The sequence below is a fragment of the Cervus canadensis genome, chromosome 8 (assembly GCF_019320065.1).
Source record: "Cervus canadensis isolate Bull #8, Minnesota chromosome 8, ASM1932006v1, whole genome shotgun sequence".
Classification (NCBI taxonomy): Eukaryota; Metazoa; Chordata; class Mammalia; order Artiodactyla; family Cervidae; genus Cervus; species Cervus canadensis.
Genome location: NC_057393.1, coordinates 85,443,616 through 85,459,614, shown reverse-complemented (window position 1 = coordinate 85,459,614; position 15,999 = coordinate 85,443,616). Strand labels below are relative to the sequence as shown.

The 15,999-nt window shown below is 39.3% G+C and overlaps 1 protein-coding gene and 1 non-coding gene across 2 annotated transcripts; both read right to left on the bottom strand.

The window, feature by feature from the left end:
* Positions 1–297: 297 nt before the first annotated feature.
* Positions 298–14,249, bottom strand: TOMM20 (translocase of outer mitochondrial membrane 20). The gene is made up of 5 exons (XM_043477062.1): positions 13,896–14,249; positions 8,095–8,141; positions 6,324–6,405; positions 2,906–3,048; positions 298–1,511 (listed from the first exon to the last, which is right to left on the bottom strand). Exons 1-5 carry the CDS (start codon positions 14,014–14,016, stop codon positions 1,467–1,469), a joined length of 438 nt encoding a protein of 145 aa, XP_043332997.1. The 5' UTR covers positions 14,017–14,249; the 3' UTR covers positions 298–1,466.
* On the bottom strand, positions 13,294–13,428 carry LOC122446921. Its single transcript, XR_006271063.1, has one exon. It is a non-coding gene; the product is annotated as a small nucleolar RNA SNORA14 (small nucleolar RNA).
* Positions 14,250–15,999: the final 1,750 nt, after the last annotated feature.

Genomic DNA, 15,999 nt, shown 5'->3' with positions numbered 1-15,999 from the left:
AAGCCTGAAAGGTTCCTGAGGAAGAGTTACCAGGAAGTGTGAGTGGCCTAGTCTGATGTTCTTACTGCCCAGATGAGAATATCGGAGTCCAGAGACGTAACATGGACTTGCCCAAGGCTAGGTGACTGTCCAGATGCGGAAGCTAAAACCATCCTCCAAACTCTTTCTGCTATATCACAACCACCACAAAACCCTATTAAGAAAAAATGTCGAGTACATAGAAAAGGTCTCTCCACAGACTTTCAGACAGAATAAAGGCAATCTGTACAATGAGAAATGCCACTCAACAGACACCACTAAGTACCAAGGATCTTTATTCTTAGGTCTGATATTCAATCTGTGGCTGCAGATAATACGTCACTATTTAGAGAATAAAAGGTCCCATTATCTTCATTCAAGTCTTCAGCCACAAAGTTATACCTTATTCTCACACAAGATAAGGGCTGGGAGGGGATTAAGGAGGTACACTGAGGAGAAAAGCAAAAGGGAACAAACACTTTTACAAGCATATCGTCCCAGTTACCGTGAAGGTTACGTTTCAGGTTAACTTACAAAAGTAGTGACAGAACCATGATTTCAGTGAAAATCAACACGTTATACCTTTTAAAAAACCAATTCAGAAATACTAAGTCAGGCAAGCATGCAAAATTCAGAGTATAAAAAAATGCAAGGGCTGGCGGCCCAAACAGGTATTTCCCTCAGAAAGAGGGATCTGAAAACGCTGCACAGAACCAAAGGAATTAGAAGCTGAATTAGCAGACCCATTTCCTCAGTTTATATAGGAGGCAAGTGGGCAGACATTAACTGGTAAAGCTTACTCAGCCAGATTAAGAATGTACAGACGTCTAATTCCTGGTGCTATCTGCAACTACATGTATCTAAAATACAACGAGATAAATATCCAGAACACATCAAACCCACTGATTTAAAGAAAACATTTCAAGGGTGGGGGTGAAGTTGTTATTATAGCATAGCAGCACATTACACATATTTAAGAGATTAAATGGAAAGAAATAATCTCTTATTTTAATGCTCAGTTTTGATCAACACAAGTTTCCAGCCAACTTTCTGATGAAGAGCAAAACAAGTATATTCTTCAGTTTTCTTCTACACTTTTTTGGGCCTATCTTTCAAAACTGAGCACTGGGTATTTTTAATGTAAGTAATGGGATGTTATATGTACATTCTAATTACACATTTTAGGAATAAACAAAATGCATGTTTCAGTAATTCATAGTGTATTTATAAAATGAAAAGCTCTCTATCAAAATACACTTTTCACTGGGAAAAATAAATAAAACAGACAAATGGATCTACACAAAGTAAAAATTAACTTTGGTAGACTTCACTGTGGAGGACAGTCCATAACAAGCTCATCTGCCCTTACTCCCCCAGAGCCGATCATCTTCCGAGTTAAGATTTTAAAAATATGTTTTAATTGATATCATTATGTTGATATTTGTTTCTTATTCCACATCATCTTCAGCCAAGCTCTGAGCACTTACAATTCTCTGAAAGAGAAAATATTTATAAATTTATACTTTTAAATTTTTATAAGCATTTAACCAGAATTCTAAGTTCAACATAAAATGCTTTTTTGATCTCAATCAAATCTCACTGAAGTTTACCCATATTAAAATGTCAATATTTAACACTTCATACACCATTTTTACTTAAGAAAATAATCTTTGTCAGCCCCATCTCAAAATTCAAGTCAATAAAATAAAGGAAGCGTAACATTATATTGTGTTATGTTAGTCAATTTTTTAACTAAAAAAAGAATTTAAGATTTCTATTCACTCCCATATGAACTAAAAATAATGATTAGTGTTTTAGTGACCATTCTATCCTCCAAACGTTTCCCTTTCTGGCCTGTAAATCGTCAGTCATTATACAAAGAAGGAATACAGTATTCCGAAATATTAGTATTTTGAAAATACTGCCACGTAACACGGCACAAGTGAACTAAGTTAAAAGAGGCCATTCTTATTGAAGAATTCAAGGTTCATCCTGAAATCACCCATATTTCAAAAGACATCATCCTCAGGTCAATCTTCCAAAAGCACTATGCTATGCTGTCTTTCAAAAGGTGAATAATGTTAAGAGGATTCTGACAACAGACTGGAAACCACATTCATTAGGATCAAAAAATAAAATAAAAAGGATCAAAATCCAGTTTCTTGCCCTTTCAATTCTTTCCTTTAGATCTTTGGGACCTTTTTCTTCTCAGTCTTTTTCCAATCCAGATGAGTAAAAGTTCAGTTTAAAGAATTAACCAGTCATTTTTATTAATTTTCAATTATATCAACCATGAAAATTCATTTAATAGACATAATATTCCAAAAAGTAGAGTCATTGGGGCTCCTTGAGTATTTAAAATGAATGGGATGTGTTTTAATCAACTTGTAAGTTATGTTTAACCTATTGTATCAATAAGGATGTATCCGAACAGCTCCTTAAACTCAAAGCCCAACTCAGTATTAGCAGAGACACTGAGGCCTTCAGCTAAGTGAAGTCTGAGGGAGCCACAGGCCTTCAAGGATCTGATTTCTAGGCTATGCCATCTTGGCTCCTTTGTCCTTTGCCACTTAACCGAGAGGCCTCACAAAAGAGGCGGCAGAAAACTAGGTTTAGAAAGCAGCTGGGAATGATCTCAATTTGGGGATCTGAACATCAAGGCGTGAGATTTAGCACTAAAGAGACTTACTTCCAATCATCCTCCTGGGCACGATCACTAGATTTTATGCCCCTTAGTTTGGATGTTTTTCTATTAGTCAAGCACTGACATCTCTAGTACTATTTTCATTACACGAGGAGAGTCTCATGTCATCAATATTCACTAGGCTCATTTTTAAATGCCAAACCCTCAGATTCTACTCACTTATGTAACAGTTCAAATCTTTACCTGACTAATTGTTGGGAGCTTAGTCAGAAGCATCTGGAACACTGGTGGTGGAAGAGTTTGTTGCAACACTTGCAGTAACTGCTGTGGCTGTCCACACACAGCAATTGCATTTGTCAGATGGTCCACACCCTTCTCATATTCACCTGCAAGATTTACATAAAAATACTGTGTAACTGGAAGAGCCTTTGCCTTTATCCAAAATTCAACCCTAAAGTCTTCACTATAACTCCAAGTGATAATGACCAAAAACATCACGCAGGTAAAATCTAGAAAATATAGTACACGCGTATAACTAAGAAGCCACCAACAAGAATAAGTCAGATTATGTGTACGAAGGGATTTCAACAACACTTTCAAAGGGGGAGAAATTAAGGTACAGAAATGTCTAAGTTTATTACTAGATATATACTGGCTATTTCTCAAAGATTACTTAAGTTGCTAACAATGAAACAGCACATTTTTATGAGGAGAGAGAACTGGGAAGACTGGGGGACTGAGGTGGACAGGCCCAATTTCACTTTAAACTAACCCCTTATACTATGTGAATATTACCACATGCAAGTAGACACCTAAAGGCCTTTAATCTCTTCTGAACCTAGTCATCATTGGCGGCCATCCTCTCTTCAGATCCAACAGCAAGCAAAGCCTAAGAATCCTGTATATCCAGAATACACTGATACAATGACACAACCTCAATAGTGGTCAACCTGTCATCTTGAGCTTCCTTCACATGGAATGTTGCTACAACTTTCATAAAACTTCTGTTGACTGGATGGCCAGGTCTCAAGTGGTACCTTGAGAAACAGCATAGAAAGCAGAATTTAATCCACTTAGGACATAGCAGAGCAAGATCAAACCAAGTGTTACAAGATGAAAGTCACCATCCGCTCCTCTGCTGGGCAGAATGCTCTCCTTTTCCTCAATGCCTAGGCTCTCTCTCAGGAAATTCAAAGTGCAGCCTGAAGGAGACCTGAAAATGTTTCCCTGGTTCATCTCATGTTCTCCTACACTTGTTATACACAGTTTCACTGATTCTCTTATTCATTGAGTGTTGATCTTTCTAGGCTTGCTAAGTAATTTAATGTAGGGACTGGACCATTTCTAACTCTTTAGGTGAAAATAAACAAATTCTAATTATGTCAAAAAATTATTCCTTAGGATTCTGGGGCGGTAAATATATCCAAGACTAGGAGGGTGGCACCTCCAGAGAAGGCATAAAAGTTCTCCACCCCCTAACCCTGTGCATCTCCTGCAGCTGGTTACTCCTGAATAGTATTATTTATAATAAACCAGTAAACACAAAAGTTTTCCAATCCTGAGTACAAATGGGACCAAATAAGGGACTGGTAAATGAAGAGAAACTGTCTGCTACCTAACATTTTGATTTAAACTACTCAAATTGAAGAAAGCTTTAGTTCTACAAAGCAGCATTAAAAACGGAAAATATAAGGCACAGGTCTTCCACATAGGACTGGACCTCCATCAGGGACACAATAGCTCCACTGATTTGGAAATTAAGATGCCCCAATGGCCACCGAATCCTCAGGCCACTGAATTTATAGGCAATAGAGGAACTCACAGTATTGTCTGAGAATATTAATTCTGATTATTAAATGGAAATAAATGGAGCTGCTACCAGAGTGGCATGTGTAGAACCCAGGGGATCCTCAGTTGAGACACCTCCTAAAACTTCTAAACACACTGGAAACCGTTTACGAACAATCACAGCAATTTAGTTCAGAAATGAAACAATTTCCTCTCCCCACTGCAGCCTTGGTCCTCCTCACCTACCCGAGATACTGCTCAGTTATTACAGATGAAGACACCCGCACAAGGGAGGCCGTGTCAAGCAATGAGGCTCACTGTCTAACTGCTTATGCTTTCTCATGGCTTACCTTTCCCCAATTCTAACCTCAGGCCGGTTCGGTGGATTCCACCAGAATAAAGGCAGCTTGGCAGCTGAGTTACATAACTCTTGGGGGTGTGCCAGGCTGAAATGTGGAATATAAGCTTGAAATAAAGAACGAAAAACACTTCCCTATCCTTTCCTGACCCCCTCACTTCCCTCACCATGAGTTAACTGTTCTTGTCAGTATAGATCTAACAGCTCAAATCAAAGAGAAACGGCCACACTAAGTGGCCGTTAGATAGTCAAGTAATTGGGAGAGCATTACAGTAGCTTAGATAAATTTTTCTTACATTATGTTAATTTTGGAGGCTAGAAGGAAAATTTGATAGTCATAAACTGACATCTTTATGAATATGTAAAAATACTGACAGTATCTTTCCATAAACTGAAATATTACAATCTCTATCCTTAGACACAGATATCATTATACATGCTTTTTCTTTCGATATTAAAGTAATGAAATTATAGTCTCTCAAATGATCTTTATGAGGACTTAAGTGCTTTACTTTGCCCAATGATTAAAAATCTACAAACGACCTGCACCATGTAGTTCAATAATGTCAAAATCTATTATAATACAAGGGTGAGAAGAAGAAAAACAAGTTAACACTCAATACCACTTCTACTAACGACAGCAACTGTTTCAAAGCTACTTTTGTGATAAAAGCTATTATGACAATAAAAATATAAATACATTTAAGACACTCAATTATTGAATGAATTATGGTTCTCAAATTTGAAAAATGATCATTTGAATTTCATAATTTTTTAGAAAGAATTCTTAATTCTATTGATGGAACACATAAAGCACAAAGCCTAAAGCCTAAATTTTGGATCAGATTTAGATCGCTGCGGTTTCTGAAAATCACCTTGAACTGGCAAACTAACCTTCTCTGGGATGTATTATATTAGTCATTCCTTCCTATAGGTACTGGGAAAGATCTGAAGATCAGATGAAGGAGTTGAGGAAATTATATTCCCAGATATTTCTCTCCGTTACTGTTTACGTATTACAATTGACCATATTCTTTTAAACTACTTTAAAAGCAACCTCATTTGTAAAGATTACTTATTTTCCTTGCATTATTAAAAGCCTCATATTATTATTAAATGCCTAAAAGCTTTTCTTGAAATATTTAGAATATCCCTTTAAAAAACATTTGTATTGAAGTATAGCTGACTAACAATGTTGGGATGGTCCCAAATGAACAGTGGAGGGACTCAGCCACACACACATGTATTCACCCCTCCAACTCCCTTCCCATTCAAGCAGCCACATAACATGAGCAGAGTTCCATGTGCTATCCAGTAGGTTCTTGTCAGTTATCCATTTTTAACATAGCAGTGTGTACATGTCCAACCCAAACTCCCTAATTATCCCCCGTCCCAGAAATTTTAAGACTATTTTTTAAAACTAGCTACACTGCACCAAAAAAAGCCCCTTATTACCATAAATTTAGTGTGAAGATTTTTATCTATTTTCCTAGTCTTTCAATGACTATTAATTACCTTGAGCTAGTAATTCTTCACCAAGCTGTATTTCTTCTAGAAAGAATTTCTGAACGGCTTCAGCATCTTTAAGGTCAGGTAACTGTTTGGAAATAGAATATTTAGTAACTGGTTTACTCCAGGGATATACACAACACAAAAAAATTATGCCATTAAAAAACCAGCTCATTATGAAAGCTGACAAAAAGAAATTTACTCTTCAACAACACTCAAGGATAGGAGTTTAATATCTACTTTCAAATAAATGCAAGAAAAAGTCCTTTTTGATAAAACTGGTGTTTGAACAGTTCTTAGAAAACTGTGAATCAAACCTCAAGTAAAAAGAGAGTACAGATATATCTTTACCACAAAATATGAACTTTAAAACTTACATTATTTTTTCATGGCCATTATCATAGTTTTTTTTTTTCATAGATTTTTATATAACTATATTGAGGAATATATAACTGTATAATCATGATCTATTTGTTGGGCATTTGAGCTGCTTCTGATTTTTTGCTATTTCAAACAAGCAGCTTGATTTAAATAACTGTGCCTGTGTTTTTGTTTTGTGGTTTGTTATATATTACCAAACTGAATGATTACAATATATAAAGTCGCTACATGCATTATCTTTGTAAAAAATGTAAACCAAGTATTTACAAAGTCCCTTTTTATTTAAAAACCTAGACTACTAATGGAAGTTTCTGGTCCTTGAGTATTATCATATACACTCTTATTACAGGTGTGCACAGTTATCAGACACCATGCTATGTACACAGTACAGTGTAAATACAACTATTATATGGACCAGGAAACCAAAAAATTCACAAAGTCGCTTTACGGCAGTGGTCTGGAACCAAACCAGAAATATCTTTGAATTATACCCGTAATACATCCATTTTCTATATCCTTAGAAAGAAAAGACTACTGAAAACATAATGAATACATTCCATAGTTTGGACATAACAGGGAAACAAAGTGGCTGCCTCCCAGTTTCACCTTGCTATTACCATTATCAAGTCAGTTAGCTGTGTTAATTACTCAAATGTTACATTATGGACATTTGTTACATATGTACATAAATGTAAACTGATCTAATCTTTTCACTGCTTCAACTTGCTTTAAAAAGAACTACTACTGATCCAGTAGGTCAAAGTCCTGGATATACAGATGATGGAACTAATTTCAATTAAAAAAAAAAGCTATATGCCCAATAATTAACATTTACCTATACATATCACATAACGCTCTTTATAAAATAAATAAATCTATGTAGTCATTAAAAATAATCATGAACATAGGATCTATGAAAAGAAAAAAATGAGTAAGACTTACATCTACATTTACATATTACAAGGTAAAAATTTGACAGGCAGTGGGATTGTGGATCAGTGGGTGTGAATAATCTTATGTAACTTTCAAAATGAGTAAAGTGGTTCTTCTAAAGAAAGTTTGGAGGAAAGAAAATTAAATTAGTAACAAATGTTTTGTTATTTGGGAGCAGCTAAGTGAAAAAGTTTGAACTTCTGCTAAGTGTCTTCAGAGCCTATCATCTTACCGCCCTCAAATATTGTTCACACAGTAAGTTGTCTGCTGAGGCTGACAAAGGGGAAATAAGGAAGGACTGGAAAATCTGCAGGGGAACAGATCTAGTAACTATTCTTATAAAGAAATTGTATTAAAAAAAAAGAAAGACATTGTATTTTAAAACATAAAATCAATGTCTGATACCAATTAGCTTTCTCAAAATATATATTTGAAGCAGACTATTAAAAAAACAGATTATTACCTTGGAAAGCCCAGCTCTCTCCTTGGCAAGCTTTTGTTTCTTTCTTCCTGCAAAAAAGGGAATATTTTCATTTTATTATTATTAAAATGGGAATCAAAAGAAGTCTAATTGCTGTGGTACTCATTCTATTTGCAAAACAGGACCAACTCAGGCTTTTCCTCTAGTGATTTGTCAGGGTCATAAAAATAGTTCAGGTCAGCTACCGGCAATGGGACATTCCTAGACAGAAGCTTTGTCCTTCCCTCTGGGGTACCAGGATCGGCAGTTCGAAAAATAGAGATAATTAAGAGACTCAGCTGTTGGAACCATCGTAAGTAGAGAAAGTCTCTCTCCACCACCTCCAAAGGACAGGAAACATGACCAAGAATCAAGCCTCTGTTGTTATGATGGAGTTTTATTACTGAAATATAACTGGCCCTGTCTTTACTAAATTCTGAAAACTATCTGGGATTATTAAATAAGAAAAGAATTTTAAAAAAACAGCATTTGAAAAAGCTTTCTTTAGAAAAAGAGCACAGTATTTATGCATGTGGCAAAGGTAAGGGCGAAGAAAGGCAGCACTCAAATAATTACTGCCAGTTAAAGGGAAAAAACCTTCGCCCTACAGTCGGTAGGTTGTTTTTGTTTTTGACATGAAACAGTAATACTACAAACTCAGGAGTAAGTGACATTGTTTAAATCAATTAGTCAACCTTTAAAATCAAATCAGTAGTAAGACACTAACAATATTTTAAGCTGCTGTTTAATTGCCTGGGCTTTCCTAGTAGCTCAGCAGGTAAAGAATCCACCCGCAGTGCAGGAGACCCCAGTTCCATTCCTGGGTCAGGAAGATCCCCAGGAGAAGGGATAGGCTACCCACTCCAGTATTCTTGGGCTTCCCTGGTGGCTCAGCTGGTAAAGAATCCGCCTGCAATGCAGGAGACCTGGGTCCAATCCCTGGGTTGGGAAGATCACCTGGACAAGGGAATGGCTACCCACTCCAGTATTCTGGCCTGGAGAAGTCCATGGGGTAGCAAAGAGTTGGACACAACTGAGTGACTTTCACTTTAATTGTATACTCCATGAGAAAGGGTGCTGGCACAAGGAAGCTTGGGTTTCCTTTATACCCCAGATCATCCACTGACTAGCAGTGTGACCTTGGACAACTTACAGTTAACTTACTATGCCTCTCTTTCTCCTCATGTAAACCTGGTTTAAGAACAATACCTGCTTCAGAGTTGATATGAGGATTAAATGAGTTACTGTATTTTCAGTGCCTGGTTGGCACTATTGAGATATAAGCACTCAGGACTGAGCTCAATACCAACCAACTCCTCAGCTAAGGAGTTGTACTATGCTAAGTAATTAGGTTCGTTTCATTAACCAGTAAAAATTAGCAAAGGCACTATGTGGCTAAGAAAGGTAAAGCTCTAATACTTATTACCGGGATCTTCAGCAAATAAATATCAACTCTCAAAAGATCAGACATACTTTATTACTGTGAGAAACAAAAGTCATAAAACAAGCAAACATCCTCTTAAAACCTTAAAGCATTCTATAAATCCAATTTTCAATGCATGAGTAGAGAGGTGCACACAAATGGTTAATTTACTCTGGTCAGGGAACCTTTTCTAACTTGTATTTACAAACTAGGTTTACCACCAGTATCTCTAGCAACTCTAGCCCCCAGATTACATAAAGTGCTACAACTCTAAGGCCTTAGCACTTTCAAAAATACATATATAGGTTAAAGCTGATCTTACTATTATTTTGTTCATCATTAGGCAACTGTGGAGAAACAGAATATATAACCTCAATTAAGGTTCAGCTCTCTTTTGGCAGAATGACACCAGACTATATTAACTAGTTACTATAAGATCATGATACAAACGTGCTAGGAAGATTACTAAGATTGGACATGGAACACTTGATGTTAAAGATAAGCACTTGTTTTAGATTCAAGAGACACTATCCTACATGTTACTAAAGAGCTTATTTAGCCTCACAGCAACAGGAGGACAGGTACTAGTATTATCACCATGTTATCACAGAGATAATTTACCAAGATCACAACTAATGGGTGGTGGAGTGGCGACCCAAACAGGCAGCAGGATTTCAGCACACATGTGCTCAAACATTACACTGCAGAGAAGTGAGGATATGCCCATCAATATAAAAGGCATCTCAGAAAGAAACATGGCAAGTTTGTGGAATAAACAGAGATATACAATTTGCTACGTCAGAATTTACAGAAAATGACAAAAGTGATAATAGTAGAAAAAAGCCTGACTTCCAAACACACACACACACACACACACACACATATATATATATATGTGTGTGGTTTTTTAATGGAGTGGAGAAGAACGTATTATTGTTGCTGAATGCTTGGTAGTTACCAAATTTTAAGCTTGCTTAGCTGCTTTAAATTTACAGCAATAAGATTATTCTCACTTTACTTTCCTAAGACAATTAACTTTTTACATCAACTTATTTATCAAATAGTATCTCTGACAAATGGGCAGATAACAGACTGAAAAATCAAGGAGCTACTACATATTCAATCAGCAGACTGACACAATATTTGCGATAAATCAGTCCAAGTGTCTCTGCGTAAACCTAACAAGTTAAAACAGACCCAAAAACTACACATAAAATACAAAAAGTCCCCAATCTAAAGCCATCATTTAAAGGAGGTTACTTCATATATTTTAAAACGAATCATTTCATACAGTGCTGTAAAATGAAAAACATCTGTAGTTGGTATTCTGTAGGTTACTTTTCATTTATTAGTGATTATTTAGATAAAAATTATGCTGTAGGAGTTTCTGGTAATCTCACACTAATGGAAGGTAAGAAAAAAAATTGAATAAATTAGTCTTGATTTAACTTCAAACCTATTTTAAACAGCCTAAATCTCTTTTCCTAAAAACGAAACCAAAAAACCTTCAGAAACACTGATTTGAAAAACTCTGTCCTCTTTTTACAGATGTCACTCAGTTCGCAGCTCAGTCCGAGTCTTTTGAGACCCCATGAACTGCAGCACGCCAGGCTTCCCTGTCCGTCACCAACTCCCAGAGCTTGCTCAAACTCACGTCCATCTAGTCGGTGATGCCATCTAACCATCTTATCCTCTGTCCCCCCTTCTCTCCCCCCCTTCTCCTTTCTTCAATATTTTCCAGCATCAGGGTCTTTCCCCATGAGTCAGTTCTTTGCATCAGGTGGCCAAGTATTGGAGCTGGAGCTTCAGCATCAGTCCTTCCAATGAAGGTAGGGTGTGTAAGCCCCACCACAAAGCCACTGAGCAGACAACACACAAACTGGACAACAAGTATACCAAAGAAGCTCTTGCCCTGTTGGGAAAGTTCTAGGGTCTGCAAAAGATTTCCCAATGTGGGGATCCTGCAAAGGAACTGAGAAGCCCGGGGGAATTTGATTCTGGAGGCCAGTGGGATTTGATTACAAAACTTCCACAGGACTGGGGAAACAGACTCTTGGAAGACACAAACAAAACCTTGTGCTTACCAGGACCCAGAAGAAAGGAGCAGAAACCCCACAAGAGACTGAGCCAGACTTGCCCATTGAGTGTCCAGGAGTCTTCTGCATAGGCGTGGCCTGCTGTGGGGTCGGGGCACTGAATACAACAGTCCTGGCCTAAGTCCTTTTGAAGGAGGCCATCATTACCCCTATCATAGGTCAAACTACCTAGAGGGAACACAGTCCCACCCATCAACAGAAAATTGGATTAAAGATTCACTGAACAAGACCCAGATTCCCCCCAGTTAGTCTCTCTCAACAGGAAGCTTCCACAAGCCTTTTATCCTTATCTAGAGGGCAGACAGAATGGAAACCACAATTACAGAAAACTAACCAAACTGATCTCGCAACAAACTGTGGATCACAGCCCTGTCCAACTCAATGAAACTATGAGCCATAGGGCCACGGTAAAGTTTTGACAAAATGTGGTCCACTAGAGAAGGGAATGGCAAACCACTTCAGTATTCTTGCCTTGAGAACCCCATGAACAGCATTACAGATATAAATATTCTATTAGAAATTAAGCTAAGAAAATGAAAAATTAACTAAATTAACTAAACTGAAATCAATTACATCCCACAAATACAAAATACCCTCAAGTTCTTAAAATGAGTCAACCATACAGACTTTAAATAGACTGCAAAATCACTCTTTACTTGCTAAAGAAAATACAAAATAACAATTATATTCATAAACAATCTTTAGCATTCATCAATTACCATGTGTCAGGTACTATACTAAATTCTACATTATAATTTTTCTTTTTAAAGAAGGAAAGTAAAGCTTGAAATTTGTTGCCCAAGATTATCCAGCTACTAATTCAAGCCTGAACACTTTATTAGGCTACTACTGAAACTAGAAATTCATGGATGATTAAAAAAAACAAACGTGAAAATAACAGATTTCTCAATTTGTTCAAAATGACACCTTTTATTATTTCTTCAACCAAAAATTAGTTTTCTCAAGGTTTTCAGTAACAGGATTCCAACGATTCCAAAGGAAGGGTTAATCCATTCTTTACAGAGATCTACTACCACACCACCACTGCCCAACTATTTCTTGGAAGCTACAGGAAAATGATAAAAATTCCAATAATTACATTTACAGCAGGAGTTTACAGGACCGTCTCCATGTCAAGAATGGTGGCGAGCACATCAAACATTTTAATCCTCACAAAACCAACAAGAGGCAATACCTGATTTTGCCAGCTAAGAAAATTAAGACTCAGAAAACCCAAGATCATACTGTTAATCTGTGACTAACCTGGGTCAGGAAACTCAGTGTCTGAATCCAAAGCAGCATTATTTCCATTAGTCTACCTAACCATAAATAAAAAAAATCACCTCTATATCCTTTCTTCCTGAGACACAAGAGAGCCGGAATCAGATATCATATTGCAGATGGTGTAAGAGCAGCAGTTTCCAGTAAGGTAGTCCTAGCCACGTGTGACCCAACTACACGTGAAAGGCTAATCATTTCTTTGTATTTTTCTGGGCTTTAGTAATTGACCTATACATTCTAGTTTCAGGAACTATTCTGACCGAGCAACCCAGGTAGATTACAAAATTATTTCTTAATGCAACAAATTTTCTCTTCCGTTGCTGCGAACGAGCATACCTCCGAAATTCAAAGATCACGAAAGGTTTCGGCGACACGATTTCCTTCTTGTAAATCTCTTTTAAAAGATGTCGCAGGTATGAAATAAGACTGAGCCACAGGAAACGTACAGCCTTTTGGACGCCCCTGCGATTTCTATAGCATTCACTCATATCTTGGAAGCCTTTACAGTGGAGCTACCAAGAGGGTTTAAGAATGCATGCAACCTCATCGTTTGAGAATGATACTGAGTTGGATTTGCAGGTTCAGTCTAAGCACAAATTCGTAAAATAAAAAAAAAAAACAAACCCACAACAAAAACCCCAAAAAAACACCCCCCGACTTTCGAGTTCGGATGAGGTGAAAACAGATAAACAGCAAAAAAGAGCCACAACCCCCTAAATTATAATACAAACGAATCTGCACTTACACGGTACATGTTTAGGAAAAACAAAATGGGAAAAACCGTTCCTCCAAAATGGAGGGACTCGTTCGCTGGCACACGGGCCGGGAGCAACCCTGGGAGCTGCGCCATCACCTTTCTCGAGAGGGCGTGTGCGCTCAGGGCCCGAGACCCTGCAGCACCACGCGGCCGCCCAGCACGCGGCGGGTCGGCCGGCGGGAAGCAGGGGACAAGGGCGCCGCGGGGGGAGGGGGAGGGAGGCCCAGGGAACCGGAGACCCACTCACGTTCTCGCAGCCTGTTCTTGAAGTTGGGGTCACTCCGTCTCTTGCGGTCGAAATAAATGCAGTAACCGATGAAAAGGGCCCCGCACACGCCGGCGGCGATGGCGCTGTTCCGGCCCACCATCGTCTCTCCACCCGAAGAGCCGGGTCGGCTGCGGCGGGGCCCGCAAACAAGCCGTTGACCGCGAAGCCTCGGATCCGAGTGCGCGGCTCAGCCCCGACGCCCGCCGCGAGGGACGCGGAAAGGCGGAACATGCGTCACTTCCGGCCCCTGTCGCCGAGGCCCCCGGGGATGTCCGCAGCAGTGCCTGAGCGGAGGCCCCCGCGCCGCCTCTGCGCCTGCACAGGTGCTTCAACTGCCCTGTTCGCGTCGGAGTCGAGATTTTGCGCGAGGTCGCGCACGTCCTTAAGAGCCTTTGAGCTTGACGTAATGAGGGCGGCACGTGGCCGTCGTGCGCACACTCCAAATTGTGTGTAGCTGACTTCCTTGCTTGTGTCAAAGATGGAAGCAAATGCTTCATCTTTTTATGTTATTCAGGCACCCTGTAACTCTTGTTTGAATTCAGTTTCATTTGGTTTTCAAGCTCAGTCACAATCTGTTTTGCAGCAAGGACCATATCTAGTGATTCGATTTCAAAAGATTGTTATGGTATAGTCTCAGGAGTGGAAGAAAATTAAATGGGGCGATCCCTGGAAAAGGATAACGGGTAAGAGACACAATGGAAAAAAAAAGGTTGAGTTGTCAAGTTGTCATACCCACTGAAGACATTATGTGTGTAGTTTAAATTTGAAAAGACATAGATGGGATCCTCTGAAACCTTTGGGGTGATAGGAATGTTTATTATAGACTGTAGTGTTCTGACACTTTACGCTAAGGAGATGGTTCATGATGGGGCTACCCTGAAAGACCAGGATTGTGATTAGAGGGTTGGGACTTTGATCTGGGTAGTATCAGCCCTATTTCTGGGGGAAAGAGGGGAAGGAGGCTGGAGAACAACTTGATGGAGTTCAGCTTCATGACCTACACGCTGCTGCTGCTACTACGTTGCTTCAGTCATGACCGACTCAGTGCGACCTCATAGACGGCAGCCCACCAGGCTCCTCCATCCCTGGGACTCTCCAGGCAAGAATACTGGAGTGGGTTGCTATTTCCTTCTCCAATGCATGAAAGTGAAAAGTGAAAGTGAAGTCGCTCAGTCGTGTCCGACTCTTCGCGACCCCTTGGACTGCAGCCTACCAGGATCCTCCGTCTATGGGATTTTCCAGGCAAGAGTACTGGAGTGTATTGCCGTTGCCTTCTCCATCATGACCTACATTCAGTTCAGTTCAGTTCAGTTCAGTCGCTCAGTTGTGTCCCACTCTTTCCGACCCCATGACCTACATAGGGAAGCCCAAATGAAGGCTCTGGACACGGAAGCATGTGCACTTCCAAGGTTGGCAGTACTCTGTCTACCTAGGAATCAATGTGCCATGTACCTGGAGGGTGAGGTGTTCTGTCTTCTGGGAGGTGTTCAGGGAGGGAACAACAGAAGCTTTGAATCTGGGGCTCTCCCATACCTTTCCCTTGTGCATACCGCTCCTCTTTCCCTTTGGCCCGTTTTGGTTTTTTTCTTTTTTGGCTGCACAGCAAGGCTTGTGAAATCTTAGTTCCCTGACCAAAGGTTGAACCCAGGACTTCAGCAGTGGAGGTGCTGAGTCCTAACCACTGGACTACCAGGGAATTCCCTGGCTGCATTTTATTGATATCCTTTTGCTGTAATAAAAACTGTAATCATAAGTATAACATGTTCTTGAGTTCTGTGATTGCTTATGGTGAACCTGAGAGGTAGCAGGAACCTCCAAATTACTGGCTGGCTGGTCAGAAGAGTCGCCTGGAGACACGTCTCCCCCCGTATTTGTGGCTGGTGTATTCTCATACAGCCATCTTGTAGGGGACTGTCCCCATAGCACGAAGTCTGGCTCACCTCTAGGGTGGATGGTGTGTATTGCAGGGCACTTATGGAGACATTTAGCTGACATTCCTAACCTAGTCCAAGAGCTTGGGAAAGCCCTTTTGCTTGAGTGATAATGAACCTGTGCATGCTAAGTCACTTCGGTCGTGTCTGAC